At 37.2% G+C, this 18,199-nt stretch overlaps 6 protein-coding genes across 7 annotated transcripts in view; 3 read left to right on the top strand and 3 right to left on the bottom strand.

The window, feature by feature from the left end:
* Positions 1 to 649: 649 nt before the first annotated feature.
* LOC17881461 lies at positions 650 to 3,023 on the top strand. Of its 2 annotated transcripts, none has more exons than XM_006288047.2 (3): positions 650 to 858; positions 1,306 to 2,205; positions 2,409 to 3,023. In XM_006288047.2, exons 2-3 carry the CDS (start codon positions 1,328 to 1,330, stop codon positions 2,560 to 2,562), a joined length of 1,032 nt encoding a protein of 343 aa, XP_006288109.1. In that variant the 5' UTR covers positions 650 to 858; positions 1,306 to 1,327; the 3' UTR covers positions 2,563 to 3,023. The 2 variants fall into 2 exon arrangements, with proteins under 2 accessions (XP_006288109.1, XP_023637097.1); XM_023781329.1 differs by lacking the exon at positions 650 to 858 and adding an exon at positions 880 to 1,196.
* A 100-nt stretch (positions 3,024 to 3,123) lies between these two features.
* Positions 3,124 to 5,290, bottom strand: LOC17881819 (psbP domain-containing protein 5, chloroplastic). The gene is made up of 11 exons (XM_006288292.2): positions 5,193 to 5,290; positions 4,920 to 5,086; positions 4,575 to 4,704; positions 4,449 to 4,498; positions 4,259 to 4,326; positions 4,078 to 4,173; positions 3,939 to 3,998; positions 3,789 to 3,848; positions 3,639 to 3,693; positions 3,496 to 3,545; positions 3,124 to 3,411 (listed from the first exon to the last, which is right to left on the bottom strand). The coding sequence occupies exons 1-11, from the start codon at positions 5,288 to 5,290 to the stop codon at positions 3,313 to 3,315; spliced, it is 933 nt and encodes a 310-aa protein (XP_006288354.2). The 3' UTR covers positions 3,124 to 3,312.
* A 705-nt stretch (positions 5,291 to 5,995) lies between these two features.
* Positions 5,996 to 6,595, top strand: LOC17881301 (polyadenylate-binding protein-interacting protein 5). The gene is made up of 2 exons (XM_006289677.1): positions 5,996 to 6,325; positions 6,446 to 6,595. Exons 1-2 carry the CDS (start codon positions 5,996 to 5,998, stop codon positions 6,593 to 6,595), a joined length of 480 nt encoding a protein of 159 aa, XP_006289739.1.
* An 852-nt stretch (positions 6,596 to 7,447) lies between these two features.
* On the bottom strand, positions 7,448 to 11,979 carry LOC17883818. The gene is made up of 5 exons (XM_006286985.2): positions 11,883 to 11,979; positions 9,777 to 11,522; positions 9,130 to 9,250; positions 8,484 to 8,543; positions 7,448 to 8,370 (listed from the first exon to the last, which is right to left on the bottom strand). Exons 2-5 carry the CDS (start codon positions 11,450 to 11,452, stop codon positions 7,618 to 7,620), a joined length of 2,610 nt encoding a protein of 869 aa, XP_006287047.1. The 5' UTR covers positions 11,453 to 11,522; positions 11,883 to 11,979; the 3' UTR covers positions 7,448 to 7,617.
* Positions 11,980 to 12,737: 758 nt separating this feature from the next.
* On the bottom strand, positions 12,738 to 15,159 carry LOC17881273. The gene is made up of 3 exons (XM_006287927.2): positions 15,009 to 15,159; positions 13,910 to 14,407; positions 12,738 to 13,586 (listed from the first exon to the last, which is right to left on the bottom strand). Exons 1-3 carry the CDS (start codon positions 15,085 to 15,087, stop codon positions 13,060 to 13,062), a joined length of 1,104 nt encoding a protein of 367 aa, XP_006287989.1. The 5' UTR covers positions 15,088 to 15,159; the 3' UTR covers positions 12,738 to 13,059.
* A 1,507-nt stretch (positions 15,160 to 16,666) lies between these two features.
* The window catches only part of LOC17881225 (31 kDa ribonucleoprotein, chloroplastic), a 2,455-nt gene continuing 922 nt past the window's right edge, over positions 16,667 to 18,199 (top strand). The window contains 1 exon segment of the mRNA XM_006290185.2: positions 16,667 to 16,695. Within this exon segment, the coding sequence (XP_006290247.2) occupies positions 16,667 to 16,695 (29 nt within the window).

The following is an 18,199-nucleotide window of genomic DNA, read 5'->3' as shown; positions in this document are numbered from 1 at the left end:
GATTTAAATATGTTTGACTAATAAATTGATCGTAGATTCATTTTCTTAGATCGATAATAAATTATTATAAAATAAATTAATTTTTATCGATCTTTACTAAATTATAATGTATTTTAAATTTATATTTATTTACTTTTTGTCGTGATGTATGAAAATTATTAAAAGAGTATAATTTTTGAAAATTATAACAATCGATTATAGAAATATTTAGTTAATGAAATGATTGTAATATTTCTCTTTTGGTCAAACCGATGGTAAATATAGCAACACAATTAATTTTTGTATAGAAATAATTAATTGAATAATTCAAATTAAGTGTAAAGATATAAAGTTTTAAATATTTTATTTTTCATCATTCTTAATATTCATGTAAACAATACACAAGACTTTTTTTTTTTTGAAAGCCAACGAAATCAATTAACCAAAACAGCTAAAGAGTGAAGAATTTTCGTCAGAGAAGTGCTATCATTTTTATTCTGTCACACTTGCAGCCATTTTTCCAGCTAATTTATATAAATAAAATCGTCCACTATTTAAAAATCTTTTATTACAAAATTTCGTTTTATGTTTAATGCAAATTAAATATGTCAAGAAAGGTAAATTGTTTTTTCTAAAAGACCCTACACTACTTACATTTCAGAGAGAACTTAAAACGTGAATCCGATAGAGAGAGAGAGAGAGAGAGAGACTGTGAAGCTCACTGTTACGCTGATTTTGAGGAGAGAGAGAGAAGAGTACCTCACAAGACTTGCACAGATATAGACGAAGACTTCCCATTGCCTTATTTCTCTGCAATTTTTTGCTTCTTCTTCAATCTTCTTCTTCTTCAGCTTCATCAACAAGTCCCGTAAAACCCAGGTCTCTTTTTTTTGTTTGTTCCTTTCAATTTCTTCTACTTTGAATCATTCATATCCTTTAAAATTTCACAGATTTCAACTTCTAATCGATTTTACAAGTCTGTATGAATTTTTTTTTTTTTTTTTTTTTTTTTTTTTTTTTTGTAATTCCTTTTCTGCTTTTCTTGGTTTTTACGTTTAAGTAATCTCTGAGTCTGGCCACTGTCTGATGATTTGATGATCCTTTACTTTGTATTGACGATTCCTTTGATCTTTCCCTTTTGCATTTTTCCTCATTTGGGTTCCAAAGATTGTTGCTTTCCTTATTGAAATATCAAAGTTTGCTTTTTTTACTACATTGTGAGTTACTAAACTCTTGTGAGATTGATCAATATAGACAGCGTTTCCTTTGTTCAGTGCCATGGACCTTCGATCATTGCTTAAGCTGACATTTGCCTATTGTTTTTAGGTTTTGAGGTCACAGATCAACCATGTCTCAGCATTCCAACTATCAAATGGCCACTGCTTTCGATTACTTTTCAACAAAACCGGTGTTGTCAGGGATTAAGAGCCACAAACTCATCTCTGGTGTCTTTGAAGGAAAGTGTCCATCTGATTATGACTCAGCTTGGAGCCCAACTTCTCCTTTGGATTTTAGATTGTTCTCGGGTTTAGGGAATCCCTTTGGTGGTTCTTCTTCCAGGTCAATCTGGAAAGGGAAACAAAAGAGCTGGGATTCTGGTAAAGTTGGCTTGAGCATTTTGCATTCTCTTGATGATGACCATCACTCTGATTCATCAAGGATTGTTTTACCATCACCGGATAGTAAAAACATAATCTTTGGGTCCTTGATGAGAACCGGAAACCCCCAGAAACCTCAGCTACTCTCTCAACCCTTTGCCAAAGCTTTGTTACCCAAGAATGATTTGCCCAATGTTGTTTTTGAGATTGCACATGATGTGATTGATGTTGTTGAGCTCCGAAAATCTGGCTCGGTAGATGCTGCTTACTGTTTGGGTGCTGGGAACTCCAGTGTGAACAATAATGCTTGTCAGGTGATTAAGGAAGCCCCAGGATCACTTAATGAGCGTACTGAAAGTGACATTGAGATCTCAGAGGACTACACTTGTGTAATTCAACATGGTCCTAACCCCAAAACCACCCATTTTTACGGGGATCAGGTTATGGAGTCTGTAGAGCACAATGAGTTGAAGAACAGTTGTTGTAGAAACAAGAAAGAGAGCATTTTTGCAATTGCTCCTCCCGACTTGACAACACCTATTGATGTGTTACCTCTCAATGACTTCTTGAGCTTCTGCTACGGCTGTAACAAGAAGTTGGGTTTGGGGAAAGAGATATACATGTACAGGTATTCTTCTTCTGTTTCTTCAACTCTAATGAACCTTAGAGTTGCTCCTTTGCACTAGTGTGCACTTAGAAATGGAAAGTTAGATTCTTTACTGTAGTTAGTTATCTAAAGTGCATAGCTTTAGTCCTATGGTTCAAGTTAAGCCTTTCGCAAACATTTGAAACTGTCTTGTTATATGACAATGTCCTGGTTTTTGTTTTCAGAGGATACAAAGCGTTCTGCAGTAGTGAGTGTCGTGCAGAGGAGGTATATCGGGATGAGGAAATGGAAGATGAAGAAGCAATCAAGTCTGTCTCATCTTCAGACAATGACATGTCTAAGAAGAAGAGTAATGGTGTGTTCTTCACCGTGGGCTGACTCCTATTATACGCCCACAATTTCCATGATCGATTTGAGTCCAAGAAAAGAGGAAAAGCAGAAGCTTGAGCTGATCATCTGTTCAAGAAAAAGAGCTGTTGGTTTCTTTAAACCGAGGCGGCCATGGATGATCGTTTTTGTATATTGCTTGTGCTTCTGCTACCTAACAAAAAAAAAAAAAAATACTTTTGGTCTCATCTTTCATGGTTATGGTGGGTGATTGATTGGCCTTATGGCTATTGTTCTGGATATTTATAATTATGGTTCATTTATTCAGATATGATAATCTTAATTTATATAAGAGGAGGGTAGAAGCCGGTTTATGTGGCTCCCCTCCGGTTCTCTCTTTTTCATTTGTTCATTTTTTATGCTACCCTGAAAATCCAAAGATACAGAGGTCAATGTAATAATAAGTCCCTCCCATGAAAGGAGGGACATCTATGAAGAAGGTTTCTCTACCATTTATTCTCTCTATTGTGTATATCATATAGTAATATATCTGATTTTGATATTAGTTTATTCTTATTTCAAAGAACATTCCTTGGATACCAGTTGGATGAGTTTAGAAGAGGAATGCAAGTAATGTATATATTATATATATCTCCCACTCATTACATTTGATTGTGAACAATATAACAATTACATCTGCTCAACTCATTTCTCTCACGACAACTTTCATAACCTCTCCTATCAAAATTAACACGATTTCGAAAAAGCATTTTTCATGGAAAGCTGAGGTAGATGGAAGCATCACCAAAACCTCCATGGATCCTTGTATGGAGGAACATAACTATCAGTAGGAGGAAGAAGCCTAAAGGATCCTACTGTTCTTTCTAACACCGGTCCCATCTGCATTTTATACAACCTTTAAAATCAGACATCTTCACACTGACACAATAGAATATACAGAAAGTAGAGGAGACAAGTTTGTACCTTGTCCCATTGCTTGCCAAGGGTTGAAGCGTTTATGGTGTATAAGTACCCTGCAATGAGTGAGATTCAGGTAAATGTTATTATAGGTTAAACAAACTCTAAACTTTGCATCTCAATTAATTCCCTTGTGAAAAGTTGTTTACCATCACGTTCAGCTGTTGAGGAGATATAGTGTCTGTAAAGCTTTGATGCTTCAGCCTGCCCACATATAGCAAAGCCAATAAGTCTTATCATTATCAAACCCATTATGTCTTTAATCAAAGAAGAATCCTCAGAGTAATAGAGAGAGTTACAATTTTAGTTGGTGATTTGCGAACAAGGTACTCATAGTACCAGTACGGCTCCCCATCAATCTGGATATAAAAAGCATATGGGGCTTATGAGTTCTGTAGATAGAAGTTTTTTACTTTGTTATATAATTTGTTATGGAAGATCATACTAACATCACCAGCATGTGCATCAAGAACCGAGCTTTCTTCGAGACGCTGACTTGAGGTGACTCGCTGAACATTTGAACATATGTTTAACATTTGAGAAAAGAAGAAATCGATATTGTGATGCTATTGATGATAGAAAGGTTACCAATGCCGATTTATCAGACAAAACAGAGTCAGCAACTTCCTTAGCTCCCCATGTCTTCTTTTCTTTTGATGTTAATCTCGAGTTTGGGGGACCTATCTGGATCAAGAACCGTAAAAGACATATCGCAAAAAGCTAACAAGGAAGAGCAGTCTTACGGTAAGTGAGAAACACCAGAACTTACCGAAACAGAAATTACAAGGTTGTCGATGAGGTCAACTCGTTCAGAAACAATGCGTAGACGTGCATCAGCTGGACCGGTTGAAAGAGATTCAGTCACAACTTGATAATGCTTATGATAACGTTATACAGCAGAGGATATTTTCATAAGCATCCAGAATTCATGGAATCAAAAGGAATCATATCAAACTTACGAGAGAGTGGTGCAGCTGAAGAGTACCGCTCAGGCTTTCTCGATTCGACCCTGCATAATCAATGTAAAGAGTCAGATACATCTTGAACTAATAATAAGGCATCACATTAAAAGTTTCAGTCAATACCATTTGAAGGCAAGCTTTTCAGATGGAAGCTCCAGTGGGTAAGCATAAGAATAAGCATTAATATCATCCACCATTGAACCCACTTTCAGTTCTTCTGCACCCATTTTCAGTTCTTCTTCTGCATGAGTGACTGCAATAACAGAAACCCCCCAAACGTTGCAGGAAAATGAACACATTAGAAGATGAGTTACATGAGCATTAATGGCTTAAACACTGTAAGAGATTCTCAACTCTACTCCTTCTCTCTATTTGTAAATGAAAGCCAATATTTTTAGGTAGAAGTGACACTATCTAATAAAATTTATAAGGATAGTAAAAGATGAACAACAGGAGCAAAACCATTACCAGGAGATGATAGAGGCAAGAGCATAGACAAAGGAGAAGAGAGACCAATCAACACCAAATCCCTACGCGAAAGCCCTTCTCCCACTGAAATCGATCTCTTAGAAACACCAGAGCGAGCAATCATCAGCTCCTTGTGATACTTACTCGAAATGTTGCTGCTTCTGCACCTGAATTCACAATCTCATCAAAAATCACAAAAGCTTTCGACGAAAGAAAACACACAAAAGCACTGGAGCGAGAGCGAGTACACGTACGCCAGAGAAGATAAGTTACCTGAAAATACGACAATTCGGAGAGGGAAAAGATGGACAGAGAAGAGCCATGGCTATGGCGTGTTTCTGGAGCTTCTTCTTCTTCTTCCTTAAGCTCATCCATTCACTCCCTTTTTTTTGTTTTTGATACTTTCAAAACCGGTTTCTCTCCTTTGGTTCTCTCAAATCGGTATTACTAAACCAAATTGATTTCAATTCGAATACTTTATTTCCGGTTTGTGTCCCAGTATTGGTCGTCGTCACGTATAAAAGATTTAGCCACTATCCCGATCAAGGATAAAGATAATCGTGTGTCAAAACAGATCAAACCGTGACTCTAGGCCTTAATCTTCATCATATAATTAGCGTTACGATATAATAAATTTACCACATTAATCGCATATTAAGAGGTATGTCTGTGCAATTCTTTAACGCTAGTTTTTGTCTGGTAAGCTCATATTCTCTCCCCTGATGTTTCGTTTCTTCTTCTCCTTTCACGTAGATCGTTGACGAGGTCAACATGTAACAACACCTTTTTGATCCTGCATATAAATCACTCTTCTTCGCTTCATTTCTTTCTTTGTCGAGACTCTTTGTTTTTGCTCTGGTTCTGTATTTTTCCGACATATATTTTGGTTCAAGCAGTAACGCAAGATTCTAATGTAACGTCTATACACACCATTTCTATATTTTTCATGTCTTCAATCATTATAGCCTCGTTACACAAAATTTGAGACTGTTTGATTCTTGCAGCATAAGACATCTTTGCTATTATAATGGCTCTTACGATTCAAATTTTGTGGCAGTATTAGCAAAGATAAAGCAATGAAGCCTGGAGCATTTGCATTGAATCCGCATGCAGCATCATATGTACCACTATCCAAAAGAGTGGATTGTGGTGGTGACGATGGTCTGGTGTTTGCCATGGCCCCTGCGAGTTTCTCAGGGGTTGAAGTGTCAATGCCGAAGAAATCCTCTGAAATGGCATACAAGCAGATCAGGGATGATGATTTGGACATGGAGATGGATATAGACATGGATATTGAGTACCTCCTAGTGACATTCTCTGGTCTCTCACAAGAGTCTATCACTGATGTCTACCTCGCCAATAGCGGTGATCTAGAAGCAACCATTGAGATGCTGAATCAGCTTGAGGTAAACATTATCATAGTTTGTCACATTTTGGCGCATAGGATGTTGAATCTCTTAATCCGCATTTCTTTTTGTTTGATGTGATGATCTTAAGAGATGATTTTGATTACCCTTTCTATATAGATATACAGCACTGAGTCTCAAGAAACCCTCCCAGAGACCCTTGATATTGCCATTGGGGATATCTCTGAATCAGGGCCTTCAACCTCAAAAGCTTCTGAAGTAGCTGCATCGTCATCATCGGTTATCCCCAATGCACCTGTATCGGCCTGATCTGGATGAATCTTTTGTTTTTTTTTTTTCTTATTTGGTTTGCATACCCATAATAAGTACAGTAATGAGGGGGGTATGGTATCAATGAAGCTGATGATATGTAAGAAATGGGGTATGGTATGAATGAAGTTTGATGATACCCATAATATGTGAGTGGTGGGAAAATGTATAGTTTTGGAAGTTCAAATCTGAGTGGTATATGTTGTTGGACAGATTAGATTAGTCTTGCAGCTCCGTCTGTGGATTGGATTATCCTATGAATAATATATATGTTTATGTTGATATACAGTAGTGTTATTTTCTCTGTCACTTGATTTGTTAATGACCTGTGAAGAGATATGTAGTCATCTTGTAAACTTAACTCTAGGACAGTTTTTACTTATTAGTAAGAAAGCTTCACAGCATTAATTTAGCCTCATTCTAATAACCTTTTAAAAGTTTTTCATGGTGATACATGTGTTTTTGAAATGCCGAAAACCGCAAGAGACCGGAATTTTGTCTATTGCGGTGAAACCTGGATAGATTAGAGTTAACTAAAATCACGTTTCAAGATTCAAAGAAACGAGCAAGTGTATCAGTTACTAGCTGAGTTAGCATAGATGAAGAACCAAATGATTTGCTCAAGAGAAGTGTGAGAATCTCTGGATTAAGTTTGCTGTTCAAACAAGATTGATATTTGAGGAGAATTCCACAATCAAACATGTTATAACAAGTATTGAGCCAAGAGTAACTCAGACAATTATTCGTTTATAGTTTCTTCCTATTAACAAGTTGTAGGGATCATGATTTCTGTCTGTAAGATCATGAACATATCTTAAAATCATTTGTGTGTTAAAAGCAGAGGAAAGCTGATTTGGTTTTTGAGGGAAAACTAAGAAAAGGTTTTATTTGGGACTTTAAACTTTGCATTCTACGATGGCTACAAACCCAAAATGATTTTAAGAGTTTTCGAATAAGAAAAGCTAAAAGGAGACTAGGAAACCAAAAAACTACAATTACAGAGAACGATATCAACAGAGATATTAAAATCCTCTGTTTCTTGACTGGTTCCCATCATAGTGTTGCCCTGAGCCGCCATTTTGATTATCCCACCAACCATCTTGAGGCGGTCTTAATATCTCGGGTCTGAAGCCGGGAGGAGGAGGCGGCGGCGGTGGAAGCTGGTGGCTAGGGACATGTGGCTGCCATTCAGGTATGTCGTCGTCGTCGTCATCATAGATGCTTGCAGATTTTCCATACTTGTGTATGAGCTTTCTTACTTGATCCAAAGACTTCGATTGAGCCGGTAATGGCTTAGGTGAAGAAACTGGCACAACCGAGGAATTGAAGTTAAATTCCGGTAAATCATCATCGTCTCTTGAAGATACAGGACCAAATCCAGGCGGCAGATCATCATCATCAGCAGCAACATCATGTCTTGCAGCTTCACCTCCATAACCATGATGATGGTTCCTCATCGATGGAACAACAAGAGGCTTCTCTGTGACATTGACTCTCTGCTTCTTGTTTAGGGGCAAAACAGAGGTTTTCGAACCAGAAGAAGAAGAATACTGACGCCTTGAACCGGAACTTGGCTTGGGAATGACGGCTCGTCTCCACACAACAACTCCAACCAATCCAGTATCCAAAGACTTGACCTCATCAAGCTGATCTTGAGAGATGACTTTGTTAAGCAAATCTAGAGACTCTCCGCGAGTTGGGCAAAGGTAGAGCTCCACTCCTGAGGCTGGCTCTGCGTAGCCAACTCTCTGATCAGCAACGTAGGAATCAATAACCTTAAAAGAAAAGAAAAAAGGAAGAATAGGTGAGACTTTTAAAAGACATGTGTTGATGGTACAAGAGAACATGTTGGAGAAATTTTTGAAAATTGAAGATATATTTTCTTTACCTCAAAAAGGCTGCCACGCTGGCTCTCAGAAATGCCGTCTTTACAAGCCAAGTACATTACCTGCAATGCCAGAAGAAAAATCTGTAAGTAACCCTAGTCAGAAAACATATACCTCACAGTAATTGACCCAAAAAGAATAAATAATTATAGGTTTCCTTCTTTCTTCTTTCACGTATGAATTGTGAGTATATGTGCTTTGGGTTTTGGGTCTCGAAGGAAAAAAAAGGTAAACTTTTCCGAAAATTAATCGAATATGTTTGCGTGTGGGGTCAAAAAATTCTTTGCAAGATTTCCTGATTATTCTACGTACGTCCCCCCACACAAACACAGAACTCACATACAGAGACTTAAAACAACTGATTTGGGATCCAATTTTTTGGATGAATTTAATACAAAGTTTGACCCAATCCATAGTTAGTTCTCTGCATAAAACGTGTCCCATTCCAGTCACGCGTACATGTGAAGAGTTTAACTGTAATCTCTTTGCTTTCTGGATTCCATGAAGAGAAGACAGAAGAGTTTTGAGATGAGACAAAGTGAGACGGTTAAAGATTCTATATAAAAGGGTTACTCCTACTGCTGTATAAAGCAAGAGATTATTCAATGTAATGCTACTACAGTGATAACAAAAGAAAGCTTTGTATACCATTAGGGCACGGGTTCGAGACTTAGGAAGCTCTTGAATAAACTTCCCAAACCCACTCAGCCTAACTCTACCCTTAACTTCCACCATCGCCGGCCACTCGCTCGTCTCTGCTTTCTCACCACTGCCATATGAAAACCCAGTTAGAGAATGCTTACATCCTTTTTCACTTCAAATTTTTATGGTTAAACCAATGAAATCAAATGTCAGCAGAAAACAAATGTCAGCAGAAAACAAATGTCATGACTCTACTAAATTAACATATTAAACAAATTGGAACAAACAAAAAGATTCTAAAACTACCATGGTAAACTGAGACCTTAAACCTACGGTGGCCTTGAGAGCAGCCCCTACTCTATTCAGAATACTTGATCCCCTTAATCACCTGATGCATCTCTTATTTATCATCCCTACGCACTACCCAGCTTGCTGATGATTAAATTAATCTACCAAAGATATATTCTTAAAGCTTATTCAAATACCACTCAAGTTGAATCAGAAAAGAGATTGATCGCTAACACAATTCCAATTCAAGCAACAGTTTAGTTTTATACTATTGTCATTAGATAAGAAACTTTCTTTGCCCAAAGGTAACAATATCACAAAAATCTAATGGTAGTGAGATATTAGGTTAGTTGGTAAGAACTTACCTTTTGAATATGCCAGTGACAGGGACTACAGAAGACATACTCAGTTGCAGTATTCCATCCCATGCTCTTTCTTCCTTAACAACACTAAGTGCAGATGTTTTCTCAAGTCTAGAGACATCGTCATCAACTTTGACATTGGCATCAAGCTTTGGGGACGCTTCATCAATCTTTTCAGGTTTTGATTCAGGCAGATTTTTATTACTTGGTTCTTTAGGAGATCCTACAGGAGATTTTGAGTCTGTCCTAGCTTCGGAATCACTTTTCTCAGACAAAGACACCTGCATTTCAGAATTACCATGCGGACTTTCAAATGGAGGCTCAGAGTCTAGGGATTCCATGAATTCATCAAGTGATACAATTGGAGGAAGAAACTCCACGTCCTTCAATTCATCATCTATCCCCAAACCTTGCATGGGATCGATCTCTTCAGTTGAGGGAGGGGTTGCGAGTTCTTTTTCACCATCAGCTTTTGCTGGCTCATCTTTGAGAGTTGTTTTAACAGAATCAGATTTGGCTCTGGGTCGGCGCTTGCTACGTGACATGATGCCACCAGAGACATCTACGGTGCCACGTTCAACTGGGTCAATTTCAACCTGGAATTCTCCCTTATGTGTTTTCCTCACCAGACTTCTGACATCAATATCTGTATCCCGCAGGACAACCATTTCTGCCATCTCTTCAGCTTTGGCTTGACGCCACTGAGAAAGCTCTTTGGAAGCCAATTCTTCGGCTGTCATAGAACACAACCTCTCAGCAGATATTTCTTCAGACATAACTCTTTCTCTTAGCTCAGGATTGTTCTTATCCTTCAAATTGAATAAGAGGGACCTTCCCCTCTCTCTATACTTTTTGTTCACACCTCCAAATAGCTTATACAGTTCCATTTCAATTTTAGATGCCAAAACATTTGGATCCTGAAAAGATTTTTCACCACCGGTTCCAAAATCCTTTGTCTCGCCAAGATCTGAAACATTTTCCAGAACCCATGAGAGTTCATTACCATGTAAAAGGTCATCGTTTGGAAAAATAATATCTGTAAAAGGAACATTATCCCGAGGGAAAACCTCATCATATTGAGACTTAAGTTCATCAGATTGATTAACATCTTCCATACTGATGTCGACAGGAATCTCACAGTCCTTCTGCACAGAACTTTCAATACCGGTGGGCAGTTCTGAGACGGTCCCTTCGCCAATAGGGACATTGATGCTAGCAGATGAAGCAGGCTTAAAACTTTGAGTATTCTCCTGAGTCATTGCAGGAATTTCTTCGGTCTTTAAATTCTCTTTCCCGTTTGGGAATTCATCATGTTGATGAACCAAGGCCAAGCCAGATGCTAATGACTCCCTCATTTTAGACCTCACAGACTCATTGACTTCATCCTTGGCTTTCACAGAGCCTCGAGGTGGGATTTGCTGTTTCTTGTTTACAAGAGGCTTTACAGATTTCTGGAGAGGGGGATCGATTTGCATCACTTTCTTGCCATGCATCAGGGAATGTAGTGTCTTTTGAGAAAGCATATTAGTCGGAATATGCAGAATCCCATTGCTTGCTGGAGACAGTTGCTGTAACCATGGTCTATTCTGCTCGGATGCGGAACCACCAAGCATGGTCTCAGGTGGTGACTTCCGCTTTGCTGCTAGCTGCATGGACCCGTTTAAGTCTGCCATTTCCATCAAATGTCGTTTCTTTAAAACTGAATCCAAAGAGCGAGGCTCAAGATGACTTGAACATTCAGCTCAACAGCTGCGAGGTAAGCAGAAAGAAAAAAGAGAGTCAAAATTACAGAAATAACGCATCTGCTCCAATCTGCTCATTAGAATGTGGAGGCACAAAAAACCGATATCTCAATTAGACAACCGAAACAACAAAATCGAAATCGAAAGGGATGAAAAAACGTGAAAATTCTCAAAGAAACTAAGTAGCATAGGAGATGAGCTATAACACAAATTACAAGGATAAAGAAGATCGAATTAATTAAAAATTTGAGAAATTCATCTAGACGTATCGAAGCAAAGACCATAGATCCACAAAGAGATTTCAACCCTAAAAAGAGAAAACATATATTGACGCATCTCGAGGATAATGGCGAACACAGATACATACCTGAATATAAGTTTGAGCAATATAATCGCCTCGGCCTCGTATTCACCGGAGCTTGTAGATGCAGAGATTCAGCGGAACGCAAGGGAGCAGAAAGAAGAAGAAACCCTAGGAGAGGGAGGAGGTGAACCAATCCGGATGAGACGGATGAGCGTTTTGTGATGATTCTGAAGCTCTCTCTCTTCTTGCTTTGTGATAAAAAGGAAACTGTGTGCTCGACGTGGATTCCACATATTGGGCTATTGGGCTTAGGTTAAAAGTGTTGGATCATAATGAAAAAAACCTTTTTCTCTGTAGGGATAAAAAAACCTGTTACAAATCACGACCTCTCAGCTTGAGCCTTGAGGCTATCGTAATCTTAGAGATTTTTTAGATTAATTTGTAATTAAATTAAATGTAAAAAGTGGTTTAATGAGTAAAGAAGTATCTTATACAAGATACAAAATCATATCTAAAATAATTTTACTTCTTAAATTTTTAATTTTAATACTACAATATTTTTAAGATACAATTAAAAATCCTCCAATATTAATGCCGTGATGTATTTAATAAAAAAGCATTTATCTCGTCTCAAAGAAGAAATTTAATATCTTCAAAGCAACTTCGCTCAAAACGCTGCGTTTTATGGTGTTACAAAAAGATACTCAAAAATGCAACCGCCCGCCTCCAGCTCACAAAGCTTAAGCATATCAAAACATTAGTCTTGGTGTTCAATCTTGTAGGTTTTAACTTTTAGTTTTAAAATTTGGGACACTGCTTCAGCTACTAACATTGATTTCAAAGTGATCTAAAAGAGTTGATCCGAAAACAAATCGGGTGTACACAATCAACTAATAATCACCTGAAGCTACATTGGAATAGGCAAATTCTTATCCTCATTCATTTCTATCATATATAATCTGTATTACACTTTTATTCTCATAATCACCCAATCTCCTTAAAAGAACCCAATATAGTAGAAAAAGACAACACTTGTTTAGCCTTCTCATACATAGAAAATAGTTATAAGCAAGACCTCTTTTGCCTTCTTTAAAACCCTACACGACAACACCCTTTCAGTATTCCTCTCATCTCATTTCAAAAGCACTAGAGATAAAGAAAATTCTATATTTATAAAAACCCACACTGCCTTATAATACTTAGAAATAAGAACCTTTAAAATAAAACAATGAACCATCTCTTATGGCTTACGAACGCCGAGGAGCTTAACATCGTCGATCACAGGTCCACACAGCGACGAGAAATCATCGCTTCTCATCGCGTAAAACGTGCTGTAAAACATAATCCTTGTGCGGTTCGAAACCGCCACGAACCGCATAGTGGCGCGTTTGAACCCTCCCTTTCCCCGTGACTCGTACGGAACCTTTAAAGTGTCTCTTCCCGCAAATGCTTCGACCACCATCGACCCTTGGCAAGCGTTGTTCGCATCTCCAACCGAAAAAGAAAGCACATAAGTCTTTCCCACGACTGTCCGAGCCACTTGAGCGATTGCGCTTTCTTTGCCCGCGACCAGCTCCACGGCTCGACGGCCTTGCGGGACAGAGAAGTGTTCGACGTCGACGTATTTGACGGCTTTGAGTGATTCGATCATCCAAGCGGGTAAAGGAGAGTGGTCATCTTCTATGAAGGGAGGAATCAGAACGCCGGTTGTTGAGTTTGGGAGTATATAAGGACCTTCTTCAAATCCTCCATTTTTCAATATATTCTCTGTTCCAAGCAAGACCATAACAATTTAATCAGTTGATTTAGATATTCCGGAACACATGTCACATCATAATCAATCCATTGAAAAAACACATGTCTAACCCAAGATGACTATAATTGCATGTGGACATATAAACAGAATCCAACCATCCCTAATTATTTATTTAAAATTTTTTGTTTTCTTTTTTATGTCAACCCCTACGGCTTTAATAACTATAACGAGCTAATTAACAAATGCTTGTAGTTGTAAAGAGAGACAAGTCATTTTCATAATAATAGACATAAATAAACTCGATTCGTATATATCATAATAAATAAAAACTTACTATTGGTGGGTCGAGGAGGGTATAGAGCTTTGATTGCCACACCATCAATGAGTGGTCCACAAGCAGGATCTTCTTCCTCGCCAGGGTTATGAATCACGATCTCGGCCACGTTACTCTCGGCTTGAAACGCCCAAGCGTAAAGATCCCACCCACTGCTACTGTACACCGTCTGTATAGGAATAACTCCCGAGTCAGGTGCCACCGATATGTTGAGACGTTCGTCTTGAGCACAAGTCCTTGCGGCACTGAACGTGAGAGAGTAATACATTCCTTTCGTCACGTTGAGTCTTTGTTTGATCGATGCTTCGTTGCCTAGCCTGACGGCGAATTTTCCGGCAGGGACAACGAGAAGCATGTCTCCTTGTTTTTGACCGGATTTAATGTACTCGACGAAGCCTGATAGCTCCCAACTTGGAATTGCGTTCTTGCTTATCACTTGTGTTCCTTTCAAGTCCGATGGTTTTGGTCCTAGCTCAAAGTCGCCATTTGGTAACATCCCTGAGGTTGAAAAGACAAAATCCACCTCATTACAATTACGAACATAATATATTAATATTAGTTCAACGCTCATGTGATTTTTCTGTAGATAATAGTATTATCTATATATAGTATTTTCTGCAAGGGGTCGGGATGTGTCCTAATTGGACCATCTTATGTCATTGATTGAAAATGTGAAGAGTGTTTGAGTCAGAAATGGGTATAAAGGTAAATTAGTCTCTTAGCCGACTTACTACAAATTAAAATCAGTACAATCAATATTTAGAAAAGATCAACAGTAATAATAAAGAAAACAACAATGGTCCCGACCAATTTGTTTGTTTTTTCTTTTGTTATCAAGCGAGATAACGGAGCAAGTTCCACGTTCGTAATCTACCTCTCGATTCGAGAATCAACTTGTAAGTAAGCTCCATACATATTTTCCGAAAAAAGTTCAAATTAACCAGTAACTAGCTAGGGTGCAAAACATTACCACTAAACTACTTACAACCAAATGTGGTTTTTGTTAAAGCTTTGATTCGTTAGAAATATATCACGAATAAATGCAGTCATATGTACATAAACATAATAAGGCATATAGAAGTGTCTATGTAATGATTACCGTCAGTGAAGCAGAGGACGGAAGTGATGGTGGTGGCGATGAGAAGAACGAAGAGAAACGAGAGGCTGCCTTTTCCCATCGTGAACGACCAAAGTAAAAAGACTAGAAAGAAGAGATAGAGATAGATAGAGAGAGAGAGATGTTAAATTAAATTTATGGGGAAATTAGGAGAGGAGCCAGCGATAGCTTATATGCATCCCAAACTTGGAAAAGACCTATGAATTTTGGTACAATTTACGGATCTATGCCACTGATGTGATTCGCGTATCCACGTGGGGCCGTGACTCACTCTTTTGGTGTTTAGTCGGGATGATCTCATATGGTCACTGGAGAGGGTTTTTTTTTGGGAAATACTATAATCTGCCGTCAGATTATTAATCCTTAAAACAAAAATAAATGTTTTAAGACGACTAGTAGTGCAAGTTTTAGTACTCACATTGCCGTCTTTAAAACACTTTTATATGTTTACGGATTTATATGTTTCGAAACACCTTTTTTATACATACCAAATTACGTTTTTAAAATTAATGGAAACGCACGATAATGCCATCATTTAAGAGTGAGTTGGCAAAGTTTTTTAATTATACTATGAATGGTCGGAGACAAAAATAAAACATTAGACAGGTTATTATTGTCATTTGTGCTAATTTAAATAGATAATAACAAAAGATTGTGTTGATGCATATTTCACATGGTCAAATCTCTCAACACATATGCCAACTCATGGAGACATTTGATTTCATATCCAATTAAAAGAAAAAAAATCAAATATTAATCATATATTACTACTTCTAGCTAGTCATAATAATTGTTTGTTAAGTATAATGCAATCAGTGAAAAGTAAAAAGGGTAGCTTGATTATTTGGTCCATATAGATACAATGGATATGCGGTGGAGTTGCTACGAGGAGGATCGTGTGAGCTTTCTTTGTCAATAAAGTTATAAGCTGTTTTGGATCTCACTTTTTTTTAGATTTGCATGTAATACTATACTCGATTTTATTTTATTTGACTAACATTAATTTGAGACTTATTGTCTTTATTCAGCTTTTCTGTTTTCTTTATCTTTCAATTTAATTTATTGTTTTAAAAAAAAAATTGAGTTGTGGTGCTGATCACTGGTCAGAGACCGTCAGACCATTGTTCGGCTAGCGTAGGATTAAACTCTTCGATGTCGGTCGGAATGTGGCCTTTCGTTATCTACTTGGAGTTACTTAAAACAAATATACAGTATGTCTTGTCGACATATACCGAGTAATCGAAACATTCTTAAACCTTTTGATAAATTAATTAAGAAGTAATTAATATGGAGTTCTAACTTAAAATAAATTGAAAATGAATGGATTGACCATAATTCTATAGATATCTACCGATATAGATTTACTTCATTGCTTCATTACTTTAACAAAAAAAAAAAGATTTACTTCATTAACAACTTTTGAAAAACCTAATCAAACAATTAATGCTCTACGAGTTTTAATATAAGAAATTCTTTATAATTATGATCGCAAACTACGTATACTTTTTTCTTTTCTTTAGGAAGAGGGTTAATTCTTTGCAGGTAAACCATAAATTCATAATACTCTTGGTCAAAAACATAAAAAAATATTAGTATATATCTCCAATATTTGTTAATGCATATAATTAAAAATAGGAACAATGAGTGAGGTGTATAGAGACAAGAAAGGGTAAATGAGAGAAGAAGAAGAGGAAGAACGTGGGTGAGGGCCCGTTTGAAAAAGAGACGGCAGAAATGAGAGAAACAGTGCCGCTAAAGCCACCGTCGTGCCACTGTCTCTCCTCTCCTCACCCTTCTCTTTAAGATCACAAACACTACTTTTACTATCTTACGGCCCCAATGGCCCGACTCCACCACCTGTGTTCACTTATAACAAACCATACACCATTTATGGATCATGCATCTTTATACGTACACATATCTGGATTTATATTGTTGTTCTTATTAAAGATCTTTTCTTTTTTGGTGAAAGCCTCAGTGGTATAGTATAGACTTTCATATATATATTTTCTTTTCTTTTTTTTTTGTTTCTAAATCTAGGTTGTTGAAACTTACATTAACATTATCTTTTCGAATTTACAAAAACATCATGTATCGTATATTATATGGTTGTGGAGATGCAGGTGTGCATTAGGAAGGTTAAGAGTGTGGCCATGCATGTGAGTGTGGTCGAGGGTCTTCTGCTTATTTCCGGTTGCGGCTAACGTCCCACTTGACTCTGTCAGTTGACGTCAACTTCTCATCAGGCACTGACGGATGAAAATTTGTATTCCCATCCATATTTAACGGCGGCTTAAACGGTTCTCATTGTCATGTGACCTTCCCATGAAAATCCAAAACCAAGCTCGTCATCATGCCCACTTCATAACAAAAACACACAGTGAGCCTCTCTATACCAGTCTCTTAATAAACCCAAGATTGAAAGAAACAAAATTTAGAAAACTAATCATATGAGATATATATGAAACTTCCATTTTTTTGTTATTTAATTTAACGAGCTACTAGTTTTCCACGCAACAACAACAAAAAAAAGGATGAAAAGATTATTCAGTTTTAGTATTGTTGACCAGTATCATCAGTCTTTTTCTAAGTTAAATTTCGAAGGGTTAAAATTTTCACTTGAAACAAAACAGTTGATTGATTAAAACTGTGATGGTTTTTAATTTTAAGAATTTTACTACATATATAAGAGTGTTGTTACTTCGAAATTTGTAGCATGTTGATTATCCATTGCATCATCTCATAAAGTATCAGAATCACATATCTTTATTAAACCCTCACATCTATATTTTAAAATAAATAATTTTTACATGTGGTATATCACTATCAAACTACTAACAATATTAGCTGGGAACTTAAAAAGCATTAATACAAGACAAGGAGGATAAAGCTCATCAATTTTTAGGACCCTCGTGCGAAGCTGACTCACATGGATATGCCTTCACTCCCATGCCTATCCTTTTCTAGAAACACTTCTTCACATTGATATATATATATATATATATATAATTGTATATGATTCAATGCTGCCAATGAACTACTTTCAAAATAACGTGAAAGATTGATTGTGTGCAAGGAAATCAAAATTGAGAGACACAAAATTGAGTTGGAGTGTAACCTAGAGTAAGGTCTGATTGACATAGTGTAATTGTCTTAAATCTGATTTGGTCAGG

Source organism: Capsella rubella, unplaced genomic scaffold, assembly GCF_000375325.1.
Source record: "Capsella rubella cultivar Monte Gargano unplaced genomic scaffold, Caprub1_0 scaffold_6, whole genome shotgun sequence".
Taxonomy (NCBI): Eukaryota; Viridiplantae; Streptophyta; class Magnoliopsida; order Brassicales; family Brassicaceae; genus Capsella; species Capsella rubella.
Note: the sequence above shows the minus strand (reverse complement) of the source record. Positions and strands in the feature narration are given on the sequence as shown.